This window comes from Hydra viridissima, unplaced genomic scaffold (genome assembly GCF_058129835.1).
Source record: "Hydra viridissima isolate aposymbiotic clone 2 unplaced genomic scaffold, HvirCarnegie_v1 scaffold_2, whole genome shotgun sequence".
In the NCBI taxonomy this organism is placed as follows: Eukaryota; Metazoa; Cnidaria; class Hydrozoa; order Anthoathecata; family Hydridae; genus Hydra; species Hydra viridissima.
In genome coordinates, this window is record NW_028324301.1 from 21,852,538 (window position 1) to 21,866,180 (window position 13,643).

A 13,643-nucleotide genomic window follows, 5' to 3' on the forward strand; every position below is an offset into this window, starting at 1 on the left:
TGTCGAAATTCGACAAAACCGTTGTACTTCATTACTAATTTTGATCGGTGGAAACGCCGTATACATAAGATGTTAAAGCTTCATCAACTTTGCATCCAAATTAAAGCTCATACGCTTTCTTTATAGTGACGTAAACTTTTTTCTCATTTATAAGCATGTTGTTACATTCCCTTTCCAGAAAATAGTTTTAATTATCAAATGTGACTAACTATAAGATAAAATAACTCAGTAGCCCTAACGAATGAGATTAGCAAGTTTTATATGGTAAGACCACAAAAACATGTGGAAGTTCAGCTTCAAGAATCTTTTTCATCAGGCTCTCGTACAGGAACGAAAACTTTTATTTAGACAAGGTGGTAGTAACTTTGTGCATTAACTTTAGTTTAACAAAAGTCATAAAATTTTTAAAAGTAGAATAACTAAAAGTTTTTTGATATCAAAACTTGTATTGAAGTTGTCTTTAGTCGTAGAGTCCCCCTCATAACACTGTTTCTGTGGGCAAATAGAGGAGGAAGGTGTAATAGTGTTTTTTTCGTCATTTTTATTAAACTTGGTAAAAAATTGTAAATGAATTAATTCAAAGTAAATCGTTTGTAACTCTAAAACCTTTAAAAAAGCTCAACAAAAAAAAGTAAAAAAAGCAAAATGGGCCTCCAATGTGGCCTCTTGTGGTCCAGGGAATTCTCTAATAGTCCTTGGTTGAGCGAAATTCATTTTATTGGTAACTGATTGTTTTTTAAAATGCTTACAAATCATTGTAGCAATATCCACTACCCTAACAAGTTTTCCACTCGTTTTAATGACCGCTTCCCTTTCCTTCTACATTTCCTTTGATTAACCGTTTTACGATGGACGAATCAAATGATAAAGAATACTCGATTAACAAACTCTACGAATACTCGTTCATATCGAATCGCAAAAACCAAAACTACAAAACTGCATTATGAAACGCCCTATGCAACTCTAACAACTGCTAAACACAGATCAGCTGTTTGTTCAGGATATTAAAGAGTTGCAAATAGTTCCGTAATACAAAACAGCTCCTTCAAAAGGGAACCACAAATGGGTGTAGAATCTAATTATGTATGAGAGCCTTCATTCTAAATCACACTAAATTGTTTAGAACATAGAACATAAAAAGTTAAATATATACTATCTTTGTTTGAGTAAGATTTCAAATCGTTTAGATGAAAAGATACTTAAGCAGTAGAATTCAAAAGTGTTGGATGCTTGCAATAGTTACTTATCTAAGCCGCAATTTCAGATTTTTTTAGGAGAAGTTAAATTAAAGTTTAGGTAGAGAGAGTTTTACGCACGAACTAAGATATAAATCAGTGTAGTGTTATCTGATTATTATGAAAAACGAAAAAATTTATGACATTTTATTTATTATACATAAGTAATTTATTCTTCAATCTTCAAAAGAAAATTCTTTAAAAGAAAATCTGATAAATGCACAAAATAGTTAAAATTGCGTTGAGAAAAATAACACATCATAATTAGTATTTTAAACTTGAAGCGTCTTGCAAAAAATGTTTCACAGATGTGTTAAAATAAAAATAAAAAACATTAATTGCGTAGATTTTTTTCAGCTTTTTCCAATTTTTATAAATAAAAAATAATTAAGGAAAAAATAAATGATTACAATGAGAGTGAGATTTTTAAGCATTAATACATGCAACCAGTTTAAAAATTAAATATCAGGTTTTACAATAGCAAGCAATAACTTCTTATAATCACCGCTGCAATCACCTTCAATCATCTTGTACAGTGTTTTATGGTACTTCTGCAAAAATGCCGTTTTGATTTCAGCTAGATCCATCTAAACAATCAGTTTTATATTAATAAACTTTGATAAACTTACGTTTTAAAGTAAAAACCCACAAAAAAGTATTAAACTAGATTACCTCTGATCGCGAAACTATTATTCGAATCAACAAACTATCATTTGTCCCAATGCCCTTCATTGAGCTCCATAAACGTTCTGCAAAATACTCTGCTGGGTTCCGCGCACATTGTACTAGATTGTAAAAACAACGAATACTTTTTCCATAAAGAATTGACAGTAACTAATGCACTAACATCTTATACCAGCAACTCAAGCCTTTCATCATGAAACAACACTAAAAACTTAAAATTAAAGGTTGATGGGCAGCCGTATTCCCATATGATACAAAGCTTGTAGTGTTTCTCACCTCAGTGTTTTTTATTAACATTTAACAACGTCCCTTTACACTCTTTCAATGTTTTTATATTTTTAGAACTTTCACATAAAAGTTCGCTTGAACTAAGAACCCCTCTTGAATTAAAAACCCCTCTTGAACTAACAACCCTTCAAATTGTTTTATCCTTACTACCATGCTTTCAACTTTATAATGATGCATAACAAAATTCCCCCACCACAAGCTACCATCAAAAATTTTGATATCTGCATTTACTATTTCTAATTGTATAATATTCCTATTTTGCAAATTATTGTTTAATATTTTTTGCCATTTATAACTTTGAAAAAATTAATAATTATGTAATTTAATAAAATACTTATGCATTTGAAGCCATCTTTTAAGTCACCAGACATTTCACGGTCAATAGTATTCAAAATATCTCGTTGAGAAATCTGAAATAAATATGAACAGTTTATTTCTAAACTAATTTAGTTATGATAATCAGTAGGTGACGAGACATGTGCTCAATGCCATCAATCATATTTAGGAATGTTACTGGATAACTGAAACAATAAGTTATTACTTAAACTTGGAAATCTTTTTCATTCATTTACAGGGAGTTAAAAAAAAAACTATTTTAACCAAATGAAAATATTAAAGATAATTTACCTTAACATATTCATTGAAAGTCGCTTTCAACTGATTAAAATTTCTTGATGCAAGAATGACATTGAAACGTGATTCATCAGTTCCCCATTTCTTCTCCCCAGCCTAAAAAAATAATAAGGTGAAAATTTTGATTTTAAAAGCTTTTGCAGAATAAAATTGTGTTTGTGATATAACATTATTGTGTATATAATTTTACTTGATAAAGATCAGCTGCCTCTTTCTTTGCTTTCTCTATATCAACGGTTCCTGATTCATCACGATTGGCCTAAATATCATTAAAATATTAACATATACAATATTGCTTGGTAAAAAATATAAACACTCATAAGATAAAATGAAAAATATAATGCAAGAACCTGGCACATTGAGACCAACAACCTCTTGAAATGCCCACTTGTTTCGCTAACACAATCCTTCTCTAAATCACGTTTGTAATCTAAAAATGCATAATTAATAAAACTAAACAAATCTCAAAATTTAAGGAGGAATTAAAGAACATCAGTTTTACCAGATCTTTTACTGGATAAATTATATTTATCCATAAATTATTCTTGAAGTATTATTTCAAAACTTTTACAAAACAACTTACAGTTGGCATACTCTTGCTTGATATCTCTAATTTGCTAAATTAAAAATGATAAAGAATATAATCAAGGCCCCACAATTTATTCAATGACATATTACATTACCTTATCAAATGCTAAAAAGATGGCCTGCTAAAAGTAATCATTCTGAAAAACTTACAATAAGTATCATAAACTTAAAATATTTACTATGATAAAAATAACTTAATAAAGGATACATAACTAAACTACTTGTTAACTACTACATTTAAATAAATGTATTAACTTGGTGAAGAATAGTTGTGAACTATATTTACAGCTGATAATGGATGTAGCCATCAGATTTAAAAAGATTTTAAACTTACTGAATTGGTGCGAGAGCATAAAATATCAATCAATGTTGATTCATCAGTACCAGCGCCCTGTTAAAATAATATTTTAAAATACCATTTATCATAAAATGCATACAAAAGCAATTAATAAAAACAAATAAAAATCAAGCAAAACTCTTACACTCATTGCCCTTCTTAAGCATTTTGCATCATACAAGACAGAAGGCTCCAAAAGAGCCAAAAGACACTCCTCTAGATTACCACTTAACTCAGACTTTAAATCATTCATTAAATCCTAAAAATAAATTTCAGCATTTTTAGTTGCAAATGTAAATTAGGACAAATAAAAGATTAACTTTGAGTAAAATTAAATTGTTACAAAAAGGAAACAAACCTCCATATCTCAAAACTGAAAATAAACCGATAAAAAATTAATTAGTAAAAAAAAATTGTAAAAAAATAGTTTCTGCAGTTATTTGTCTTTGCTCATTTACCAAAAACTTTTAAAAGATTTATTTTACACAACTCTTGAAGTATTGAAAACAAATGATAACCCATTTTGGATTTTTTTATGACAAGTTAGCTATCTGTAGTTAATTATTCAGGTAGAAACAAAGTATTGAAAATCAGATTCATTATAAAAACAAAACATTGAAAATCAGATTGCAGTGATTCATTAATTGATTTGTTTAACTCCATTATCAACAAAAAGAAGACATTCCCTTAATATTCTTATACCTTTCCAAACATAGTCTTGTATCTCAGTCTGATTTCAACTCTTTGTCGATTACAAGGAGCAACTAGAATGTTGATCAATGCATCTTCATCAGTTCCTTAAAAAAAAAAAATGTTCGGTAATATTTTTTAAGAAAATTATGTAAGAAACCTAATAACAGTCTTGTTTTTATGATTTTTTTTTATCTATAATTTAACTATTTTTTGATTGGCTTTCAGAATATTGAATAAGAAAAAATTTAAATATATACATATTTTGACATACTCTATATACTGTTTGCCCTTTAAAAATTCCATAATTATTACTATTGTTAAATTATAATTATGTCTGTATAGCCTGCATTGCATCCTTACCATTCCCTATATACTATTTCTACATTTTGTAAAGTTATAAATGTAATTTAAGCATTATACAGTAAGTAGCTATTTATCAAATATATACAGGTAAAGGGACCTGTATATGTTTAAAAAATAGCTGCAATAGCTAAAAGAATACTAAATATTTTTTAGGTTCTGCCAAACTTAAGAAATGTTGTCAGTTTTTTACTTTTAAAAGTTTAATCCACTTATCCTTTATACTTTCTAAATTCCACAATGAAATGCTAGGTTAAGGAACCTCAGAATGCTGGGTGAATGAAACTTAATTTAAAAAAAGGTTGAAAAACTTTGATATAAGAATTTTAAAAGTTTATTGAGTTGATTCAAAAGGAAACATAGAGAACAGAATTTTTGTTCTTTATATATAATTTCAGTTGAACATCCATTTTTCGATCTTCCTCTAGATTAGAGAATGGGAAAGCCTTTCAATCTTAGAGTGAAATCAACCAGCAAGATGCAATATCTTAAGAGATGTCATAGCCATGGAAAGAGAGCAATTAGAGGAGGCAGTTGAGTGGTGTTAAGTTATCAATAAATGTGGTTGGGCTGCAATTAGTTCAGGAAAACTTCCACTAATCAAAGATCTTAGAATAATTAACAAACAACTTGATTGATGACTAGAAAAAATACCTAATTTATTGCCTGTAACCAAAGTAACACCAAAAGTGGACAAGGAAAACATTCAAGTTACTCAAATACACAACTCAATCAAGGGGAAGAAAAAATTGGAAAAAGGCTTAAATAATCAAGGAAGGTAAGGAAGTACAAGCAACAACAGCAAATTAAGGCATTCTTTAAATGTAAGGATGAATGTACATGTGGCAGTAATGTTTGTGCTGCAACCAAGCTTTGAGAATGTTGCCATAATTTTTAAAAATCTACATGTGCAAAAGCATCATACTGAGGTGAAAGAGGCTTTTCTTTGATCCAATGTAACAAAATGACCATTTGAACCATTTGGTTCAAATGATCATTTGAACACATCAAATGATCAAAGAACCATTTTGTGATATTGGATCAAAGAAAAGCCTTCAGTTTGAATCTGATGAAGATGACATTGAAGATAATGCTGATGATTACATGAGTGTTGACAGCCTGAGTGATGCTGATAAAATAATTGATGATGAGTTGACTTCTAAAAATGGGGAGAAAAATTCAAGTCTAAAACAAGGTAATTATGAAATAGAATCAAGTCTAAAACAAGGTGATCATAATGTAAAATGAGGTATAAAGGTAATCAAAGGGAACTCGGTTACTTTGGATTGGAAACTTGCAATAGATATGGTGGAAAAATATATACAAGCTATTTTGAAGGTAAAAATAATATTTTTTTAAATATACTGTTCTTTTTGGTTTATTGACTTATGCTACCTAGCATTCTGGAAGAAGTAAGTCAATGGTCATGATAATGCCAACCTAGCTGACCCAAGAACACCACTTATATGGAGTGATAGTGTACACATCAAGGTACCCTGTGATGCAAATTTTGAAATCATTTTATTTTATCTGCGGAAAATAATTTCATTTTTGCACAAAATAACTTCATTTCAAATTTAGTGAAATTTTGACTTCATAGTGTGCCAATAAAAACACCTGTAGAATGAGAGCTGCTTTATATAATTTGATAAAATTTGGTACAAATGTTGCCTACAACCACACCAAACTTTGGATAAAATTTCAGTCAGATTGGTTCATGGGTTTCAGTTGGATTGGTTTATGGCAGTTTTAGTTTAAATTTTGTTAGTTTTTTGCTACTTATACCTCAGAACGATACCGATTACTGTGATATTTGGTTGCTATTTTCAAAATTATGATTATATGAGTGTTCTACTATATAATACCAACAATTTTTATTATAATTGTTTAATTGCTACATGTACCATTTTTATTCTATTTAAAGCGTTGTTTGGCTTGGTTTTTGCATAGTGTGAAAATCTCGGTATTTCCTAAGGGATAAACTACTGCCAAAATGCATAAAAATGCTAAAAAATGATTGAAAAGCTTTTCTAAGGATACCTAGATAAGAAATAAAAAATATTTCTGTTAAAACAGAAAAACTGTGAAAAAAACCAAATACTTTTTATATTGATTAAGGTAATTGACTTAAAAAATTTAGATAATTAAGATAACTGACCGCTAAAATGTTCTGAGAACTAGTCTGAGGAAAATCAATCTTTACAGATTTGGGTTGTTTTGAAACAAAATTTGTAAAACTTTTATAAAAAATAGTTGCAGAGGCACAAAAAGAGAAAATCTCTATCAAAAGTTTTCTAAAAGTGTAACCATTTTTGAAGAGAGAAATATTATGAAGGGCAGAATTGTCCATTGAAGAGCGGTAAAAATCATTTGTAGGACTGTCTCATTAAATAAGATCTCTTTTAAATTGTCATTAAGTGTGATAAGTATCATTGATTTAAATAGTTATAAGTATGTTAAAAATTGTAATTGTTAACAAGTGTCATTAATAATTGTTAACAGGTATCACTAATTTAAATAATTATAAGTATGTTAATAATTGTAAGTATGTTAAGTGGATTGTTATCCAATATAAATTTAGGTTAAATTTTGTAAAAGGCAGAGTTTGATTTAGTTAAGTTAGATTGAGTGAATTAACACAATGCCAAATCAAGCAAAGATTCATGATGAAAATTGAAAGTTTCTATGCTTGCTCTGTCTGAAAAAATGTTTAAGACAGCTTACTGTTTTCCAAGCAGATCAAATATGCCAATTTTTAGGCCACTGCAGTGGCTTAAAAATCACTGACGGAAAAGGAGATTCTGAAACAGTTTGGGTTGTTGCTCACTACAATGATTTATCAAGTCTTGTGAATCATGTTATTCAATTTCGAAAAATTTCTGCTGGCTATTTTGTTAAGCTCAAAATTGATGGTTGCACAAATCAAAGTGTCTTGCTGAATCTGGAAATTAGCAACACTGGGCTCAATAAATTCTAGCCTCTAGTCTTTTCAGAAATTTAGCGGGGATGTTGCTAATGCAAAGCTGTTTGGCAATGTCATTCAAAAACCAATCATCAGCGGGCCTGACAATGTTCTGATTTTGGAAATTATCCCACCGATGGAATTGCATCTCCTCTTAGGAGTTGTCTATCATCTTTTCAAGATCCTTAAAACTGCTTGGACAGAAGCTGCTCTCCACATTCAACTTAGCCCATATCATGTTCCATAGCCATTTCGATGGAAACAAATGTAGAAAGCTTCTTAAAAATGTGTATGTGCTGCAAACTTGGTTCCCAATATCTTTCACATAACTGAAGCATTTAAAAGTTTCAATTTAGTTGTCGCAGCTTGCTTTGGATTCATCCTACAACCGGACTTCGCTGAAAGAATTGAAAATTTTGAAAGGTGTTACTTAATGATAACTGGTGCAACACAGTTATCATTAAGTAACACCTTTCAATAACACCTAAATTTCACAACGCTTCCTACCACATCAAGGATTTCATCAGCCATAAAAGATCCCCCCCCCTAAGGCCTTATAGTAAACAAACTGTTGAAACCACTCATCAAGATTTTTACCAACATTTGTCAAGGTATAAGCAAAACAATAATCATCCAGAGTATAAAGAAAGATTGTTGTGCTGCATAACTGCTCCAAACAGTAATAATCTTTGAAGAACTGCTAGTAAGAATTGAGTTTTAGAGCTAAGGAGCAGAAAATCATAGCTTACAGTTTATAATGAACATTTTAACCAACTTTATCCTTATATGCTGTTTATCTAAAGATTATGAACTTTGATATTACATTAAAAATAGTATTGTAGAGTATTAGTACTAAAAGAGTATATTGAGCTATTTATTAATAAACTTTTTGTGGAGAAAATCAAAAAACATTTCTTAAATTGTAATCAGATGCTATTTAATGGTAAAATAATGTAAAAAAAAGGGTTTTAATAGTTATTTTATCAGTTAATTTTGAAAGTAAATCTTTTTAAGAAGGTTTCAAGAGTCAATAAAAATATGTTAACAGAGACGCATTTTTTTGTTTGTTTTACCAACTGGTAGTCTTTTGATCAGGTTTTACACTTTTTTTTAGGGTTTATTTGCATTTTGGCAGTGTTTTTCACGATATCCATAAGCCAAGCCAAACCACGCTTTAAATAGCAAACCAATATTTTGGTCTATAAGATAAACAAATTGATGCAAAAATGCAAAAGTCATTTTTACAACAGTGCTAATTCATTTATTAAATTGATTGTATAATACTACATCTGGAAACTTTTCACCCAGATCTGTTGAAGTTTAAATTAATTTATTCATTTGTTGAAGAATAAATTAACTTGATCAAATGACAGCCACTAAATATTTTGATCCAAAAGTTGGAACTATCAAAACATTAATTGGACTTTGGAAGAGAAGTTTTTTTTCTTTTGTTACAAATTTTATTAACTTTAATTTTAACTTCAAATGTAACTATCAAGGAGCAGCTGGACCATTGAAAAGTTTGAGAGTTAGTTAAAGACCAACACTGAAAACTAAAAAAATTCAACAAAAATTAAAGGAGTTTTAATCGCCTGTTCTGTAATATGATGGCAATAAAAATAGCAGATGGGTTGCAATTTCACTTTTAATTTTAAATCTTCATCTTTAACTTAAAAAAGTAGTAATCATCTTCATTAACTTTTAAAAATGTAACTTATTGATTGAATAAAATTTTTCAATTAACTCAAACAAAACGTGTCAATATACTTACCAACCCCTCTCATAGCTTTTCGCAAAAGTTCACAGTCAGCCTCAGCATCAAAGGGAGATTTTGGGAAGATGGTACCTCTTGTAGGTGCCTGAAAAATTATTAAAAAAACAAACCATAAAACCAATAATTTGCATGAAATATTTTTTTCAAACTGCATAACATAAGGTATAAAAATAACTCTAAAAAACCAAGAAATCAAAAAAAGCATACACTTATGGTCATAGAGGACATCTGAGAAATAGGAGCCTGAAAATAAAAGTTTATCATCAGTGATCTAAGATGGTTTAAAAAGTGACAAATCCAAAAGAATTATCAAAGAAAAAAAAGCTTTTAATAACATCAGCTAATAAAAAGTTACATTATCAATAATCTAAGAAGTAATAATTTATGAAGTAATAATAATAGTGTGTTATATTATAGAAATTATTTACCTGGGCTACAGGTTGCCCAGAGCTAGCAACCTGTGTGGAATTAGTTGGTATAGGATTTGTAGGAGGAATTACTTGAGGTGGCTGACCAAGTGGTGTTGGCTGCCCTTGAGGTGGCTGTTGACCATATGCAGACTGTGGGGCTGTTGGTGGCTGCTGACCATATGCAGACTGTGGGGCTACTGGTGGTTGCTGACCATATGCAGACTGTGGGGCTACTGGTGGCTGCTGACCATATACAGGTTGTTGACTTTGAGGTTGCTGTTGCCCATATGCTGACTGATGACTTTGTGGTGGCTGATGACTTTGTGGTGGCTGTTGACCATATGCTGGTTGCTGACTTTGTGATGGCTGCTGGCCATATGCTGGCTGCTGACCATAAGGTGGTTGTTGTCCATATACTGGTTGCTGCACATATGGTGGCTGTTGCCCATATGCTGGTTGCTGTCCATATCCTTGTGAGGGTTGGCCATATTGATGGGCTGGCTGAGAATATGCGGGTTGTGGCTGAGAATAACCAGGAGGACCATATGATGGTTGGGAATGATGATGGTGATGAAAATCTGCTTGAGGAGGTATAACTGGAAATCCAGGTTGAAGAGGAGGTTGTAAAGGATCATACCCTAAATATTATGTTTTTAAAAACATATTTTACACAAAATAAAAATATATCTAATACACTAAAAAAAAAGTATATTAAATCCAAATACTTAACAAGGTAGGGTTTCTGAGGAACAGAGGAGTTTTGAGGAGCAATAAAATGCATTTAGATTTAAAATGTTGAAAAACTAACTTAATCTATTTCTAAAACTAAATTAATACAAATGTTAAATAATTCCAATTTAATTAGCATTATTTGTAAATATTTTCATTAATTAGCTTTATTTGGCTGCTGGTGTAAAATCTGTTTTAAACTTGAGAGATTTACATTTTTAAATCTGACTTTGTCAGATAAAACAATGTTAAAATCTCTAGCTGAAAAAATTTCTATAAATATTTAACTCTCATAATTACATAAATTTTAAATCATTGAACCATTCCCTTTTGACAACAGCCTTCAGTACTCACAATTTGGAAGTTTCTCTTTGAACTTTATCCAGCTAAAGTAGAAGAGGAGCACCATTGGATTGAAAGGAGAACTTTTTACCTATAAAAATGATGTTGAGGCACTTTCAGCATGGATGGGAAGGCCATTGCGGTTGTGGATGGCAAAATGGAACATCTATACATTTCTTTCCAAGGCTGCCTTTGCTATCCTGAGCATTCCTCAAGTTCAGCATCTTCAGAGCATTTGTTCAGCACTGCCAGCCTGACGGTCACGAAGGGAAGAAATCACATAGATCCTCTGAAGGCTGAAAAACTGCTCTTCATCAAGTGTAACTACTCTCAGTTTTAGAGAAAAATATTACCCAAATTCTGGTCAAAAATCAAAAGCTCTTCATCAGGAAGTGCCTAGTGACGCAATTAACATTTTCTTTGTATGATATTGAAAACAAAGAATTTGTCAAAAATGATTTTTTAAATCATGATTACAATTTCTTTCAATTTATTTCATGCTAAAAAATCATGAAAACAAGCAGTACATCTCCAAATGTTTATTTTGTAATCAGTGTTAGGTAAAAATTCCAAGGTGAAAATGTTACATTTGCCAGTGTTTTATTTCTATGATGACTTTTGATTTTTGATGATTATATATTTATGATTTTTGAAATTACCCATTCAGCAGCCAAACAGGAACTGATGATATTCCCTAAAATATATATTTACACACACACACACACACACACACACACACACACACACACACACACACACACACACACACACACACACACACACGTAATTTACATTTTATCAAGATACAAGTTTTGATCTTGTGGCTCATTATACTTTTGTTGCAAAATGTTTTTGTAGATTATTGAATATTAAAGTTTTCTAACGACCTAGGAAAATATATTTATAAAAGGAAGAATGTAACTTACCACCATAAGATGGAAATGAGGATGGATAAGCTGGACCTGCTGGTGGAATGTAGCCTCCAGGCACAGGTGGGTATGCACCTACATCAGGTGGATAACCAATGTTTGCTGGAGGATACTAGTTTTAAATAAAGGAAAACTAAAAGGAAATGCAGCTTAAATACATACATACATACATACATACATACATACATACATACATACATACATACATACATACATACATACATACATACATACATACGTAAGAATGGTTAAACTTACACCTCCTGCAGGGTAACCATATCCTCCGCCAGGTGGTGGATAAGCCATTACTTTGTATATGCTAATGTAACAATATATACATGTGCTCTATAGTTAACTAGTAATATTTGCAGGAGTAAAATATACTTTTATTTTTTGCTAATGTATGTTAATGTATGCCAATGAATTTTTTTTTTAAAGAAAAAACTTGTTAGTTTACTTTTAAAAGGTAGATATTACTAAAAAATCTACATATTCTTCTTATCTAACTTCTTACAGAATATTTTTAATAAAATAATGACTTTTAAGTAAAAAAGAAGCCATTTCTTTATACCAATATTTCAATTTTCATATCATTTCCTTTAATCAATAATACAGCGATACCATTTTGGTAACACCCAAACTTCATAATTAAAAATAAAAAAACATCTACCGTTTAGGTCAAGTAAGACTTTCAAAATTAAATGTTATCTTTTTGTTTTTAATGACTTCAAACACGTATTTTATTAAAAAAGTAAATGTATTTTGAAAACATCGCAGAGTAAATACGCTGTTTATGTAACAAACCTATAATATTCGAGACAGTCGACTCCCGAACTCAATTTAGTTTTTTACCCACTAGTGCCAGTCTTACTTTCTGCTTGATAAATATCGGGATTGCTAAACATACATTCTAGTAGTTAATGTTGGTGGACTATGTTTCTGGTTTTTTTTTCTGTAAACATGGCTCAGAACGGTAGAAATGTTTCTAATATTCTGTCAATTTCATTACTTGCCTTTAAAAAATCATGAAACTTTAAAGCAGTTTCGGGGGTGTGTATGTTTAAACTAACGAACCACATATATTACTAAACACTTATTAATGCACTATCACCCTATCAATCTTAAAGAAAAATAAATGTATATGCAAACAATAATTTTTTATAATTGTATTTAAATATATGAAAACCATGTAAATAGAGACCCAACAAACAGGGTATTTTTAGATAAGAGTTAATTCACTTGCATAAACAAATTTAAAATTCAGTTGAATTTTTGAAAATATTTATCTCAGTCAACTATAACTTGTCAACTATAACTTATTATACAACCCTCTCTATATATATCTTGCTAAATTATATACATTTGTCTGTGTGTGCACATGTGTGTATAAAGGATTGGTGTTTGGAGAAAAAATTATTTCAAGACAAGTCCCAAGGGCCTTTTTATTCTTGTCTTAATTTTTTCAAAAAATTTTTAGAAATCATTATTTAAATTTTCAAGATTTCCTGATTTTTTTTAAAAATATCTAAATATTTCAAGATGAATCAAGAAAAAAATTGTTTGGTCTTGGAAAAAATGAGACAGTCTTGTTTTTTCTTGTTTAAAAATGCATTTCAAGACTTTTTATTTCAAGAAACTGATGATTAGTATAAATATAAACATGTCAAACTATAAATTTT

The 13,643-nt window shown here is 30.1% G+C and overlaps 1 protein-coding gene across 1 annotated transcript; it reads right to left on the reverse strand.

The window, feature by feature from the left end:
• Nucleotides 1-1,371: 1,371 nt before the first annotated feature.
• Nucleotides 1,372-12,772, reverse strand: LOC145186758 (annexin A4-like). Its single transcript, XM_090078782.1, has 15 exons — nt 12,223-12,772; nt 11,962-12,076; nt 9,983-10,602; nt 9,762-9,797; nt 9,552-9,639; nt 4,468-4,562; nt 3,911-4,024; nt 3,763-3,819; nt 3,424-3,457; nt 3,191-3,270; nt 3,031-3,099; nt 2,835-2,936; nt 2,542-2,617; nt 1,908-2,020; nt 1,372-1,822 (listed from the first exon to the last, which is right to left on the reverse strand). Exons 1-15 carry the CDS (start codon nt 12,268-12,270, stop codon nt 1,694-1,696), a joined length of 1,776 nt encoding a protein of 591 aa, XP_089934908.1. The 5' UTR covers nt 12,271-12,772; the 3' UTR covers nt 1,372-1,693.
• Between the last annotated feature and the right edge of the window lie 871 nt (nt 12,773-13,643).

Bases quoted from the DNA above. Each gene is read 5' to 3' on its own strand.
- LOC145186758 (XM_090078782.1), bottom strand. From the start codon at position 12,270: ATGGCTTATCCACCACCTGGCGGAGGATATGGTTACCCTGCAGGAGGT. The intron at 4,025-4,467 runs GTATAAGAATAT...ATTTATTTTTAG, and splicing joins ACAAGACTATGTTTGGAAAG to GATTTAATGAATGATTTAAA. The intron at 2,021-2,541 runs GTATTTTATTAA...TTTACAATCTAG, and splicing joins AGATGGCTTCAAATGCATAA to TACAATGTGCGCGGAACCCA.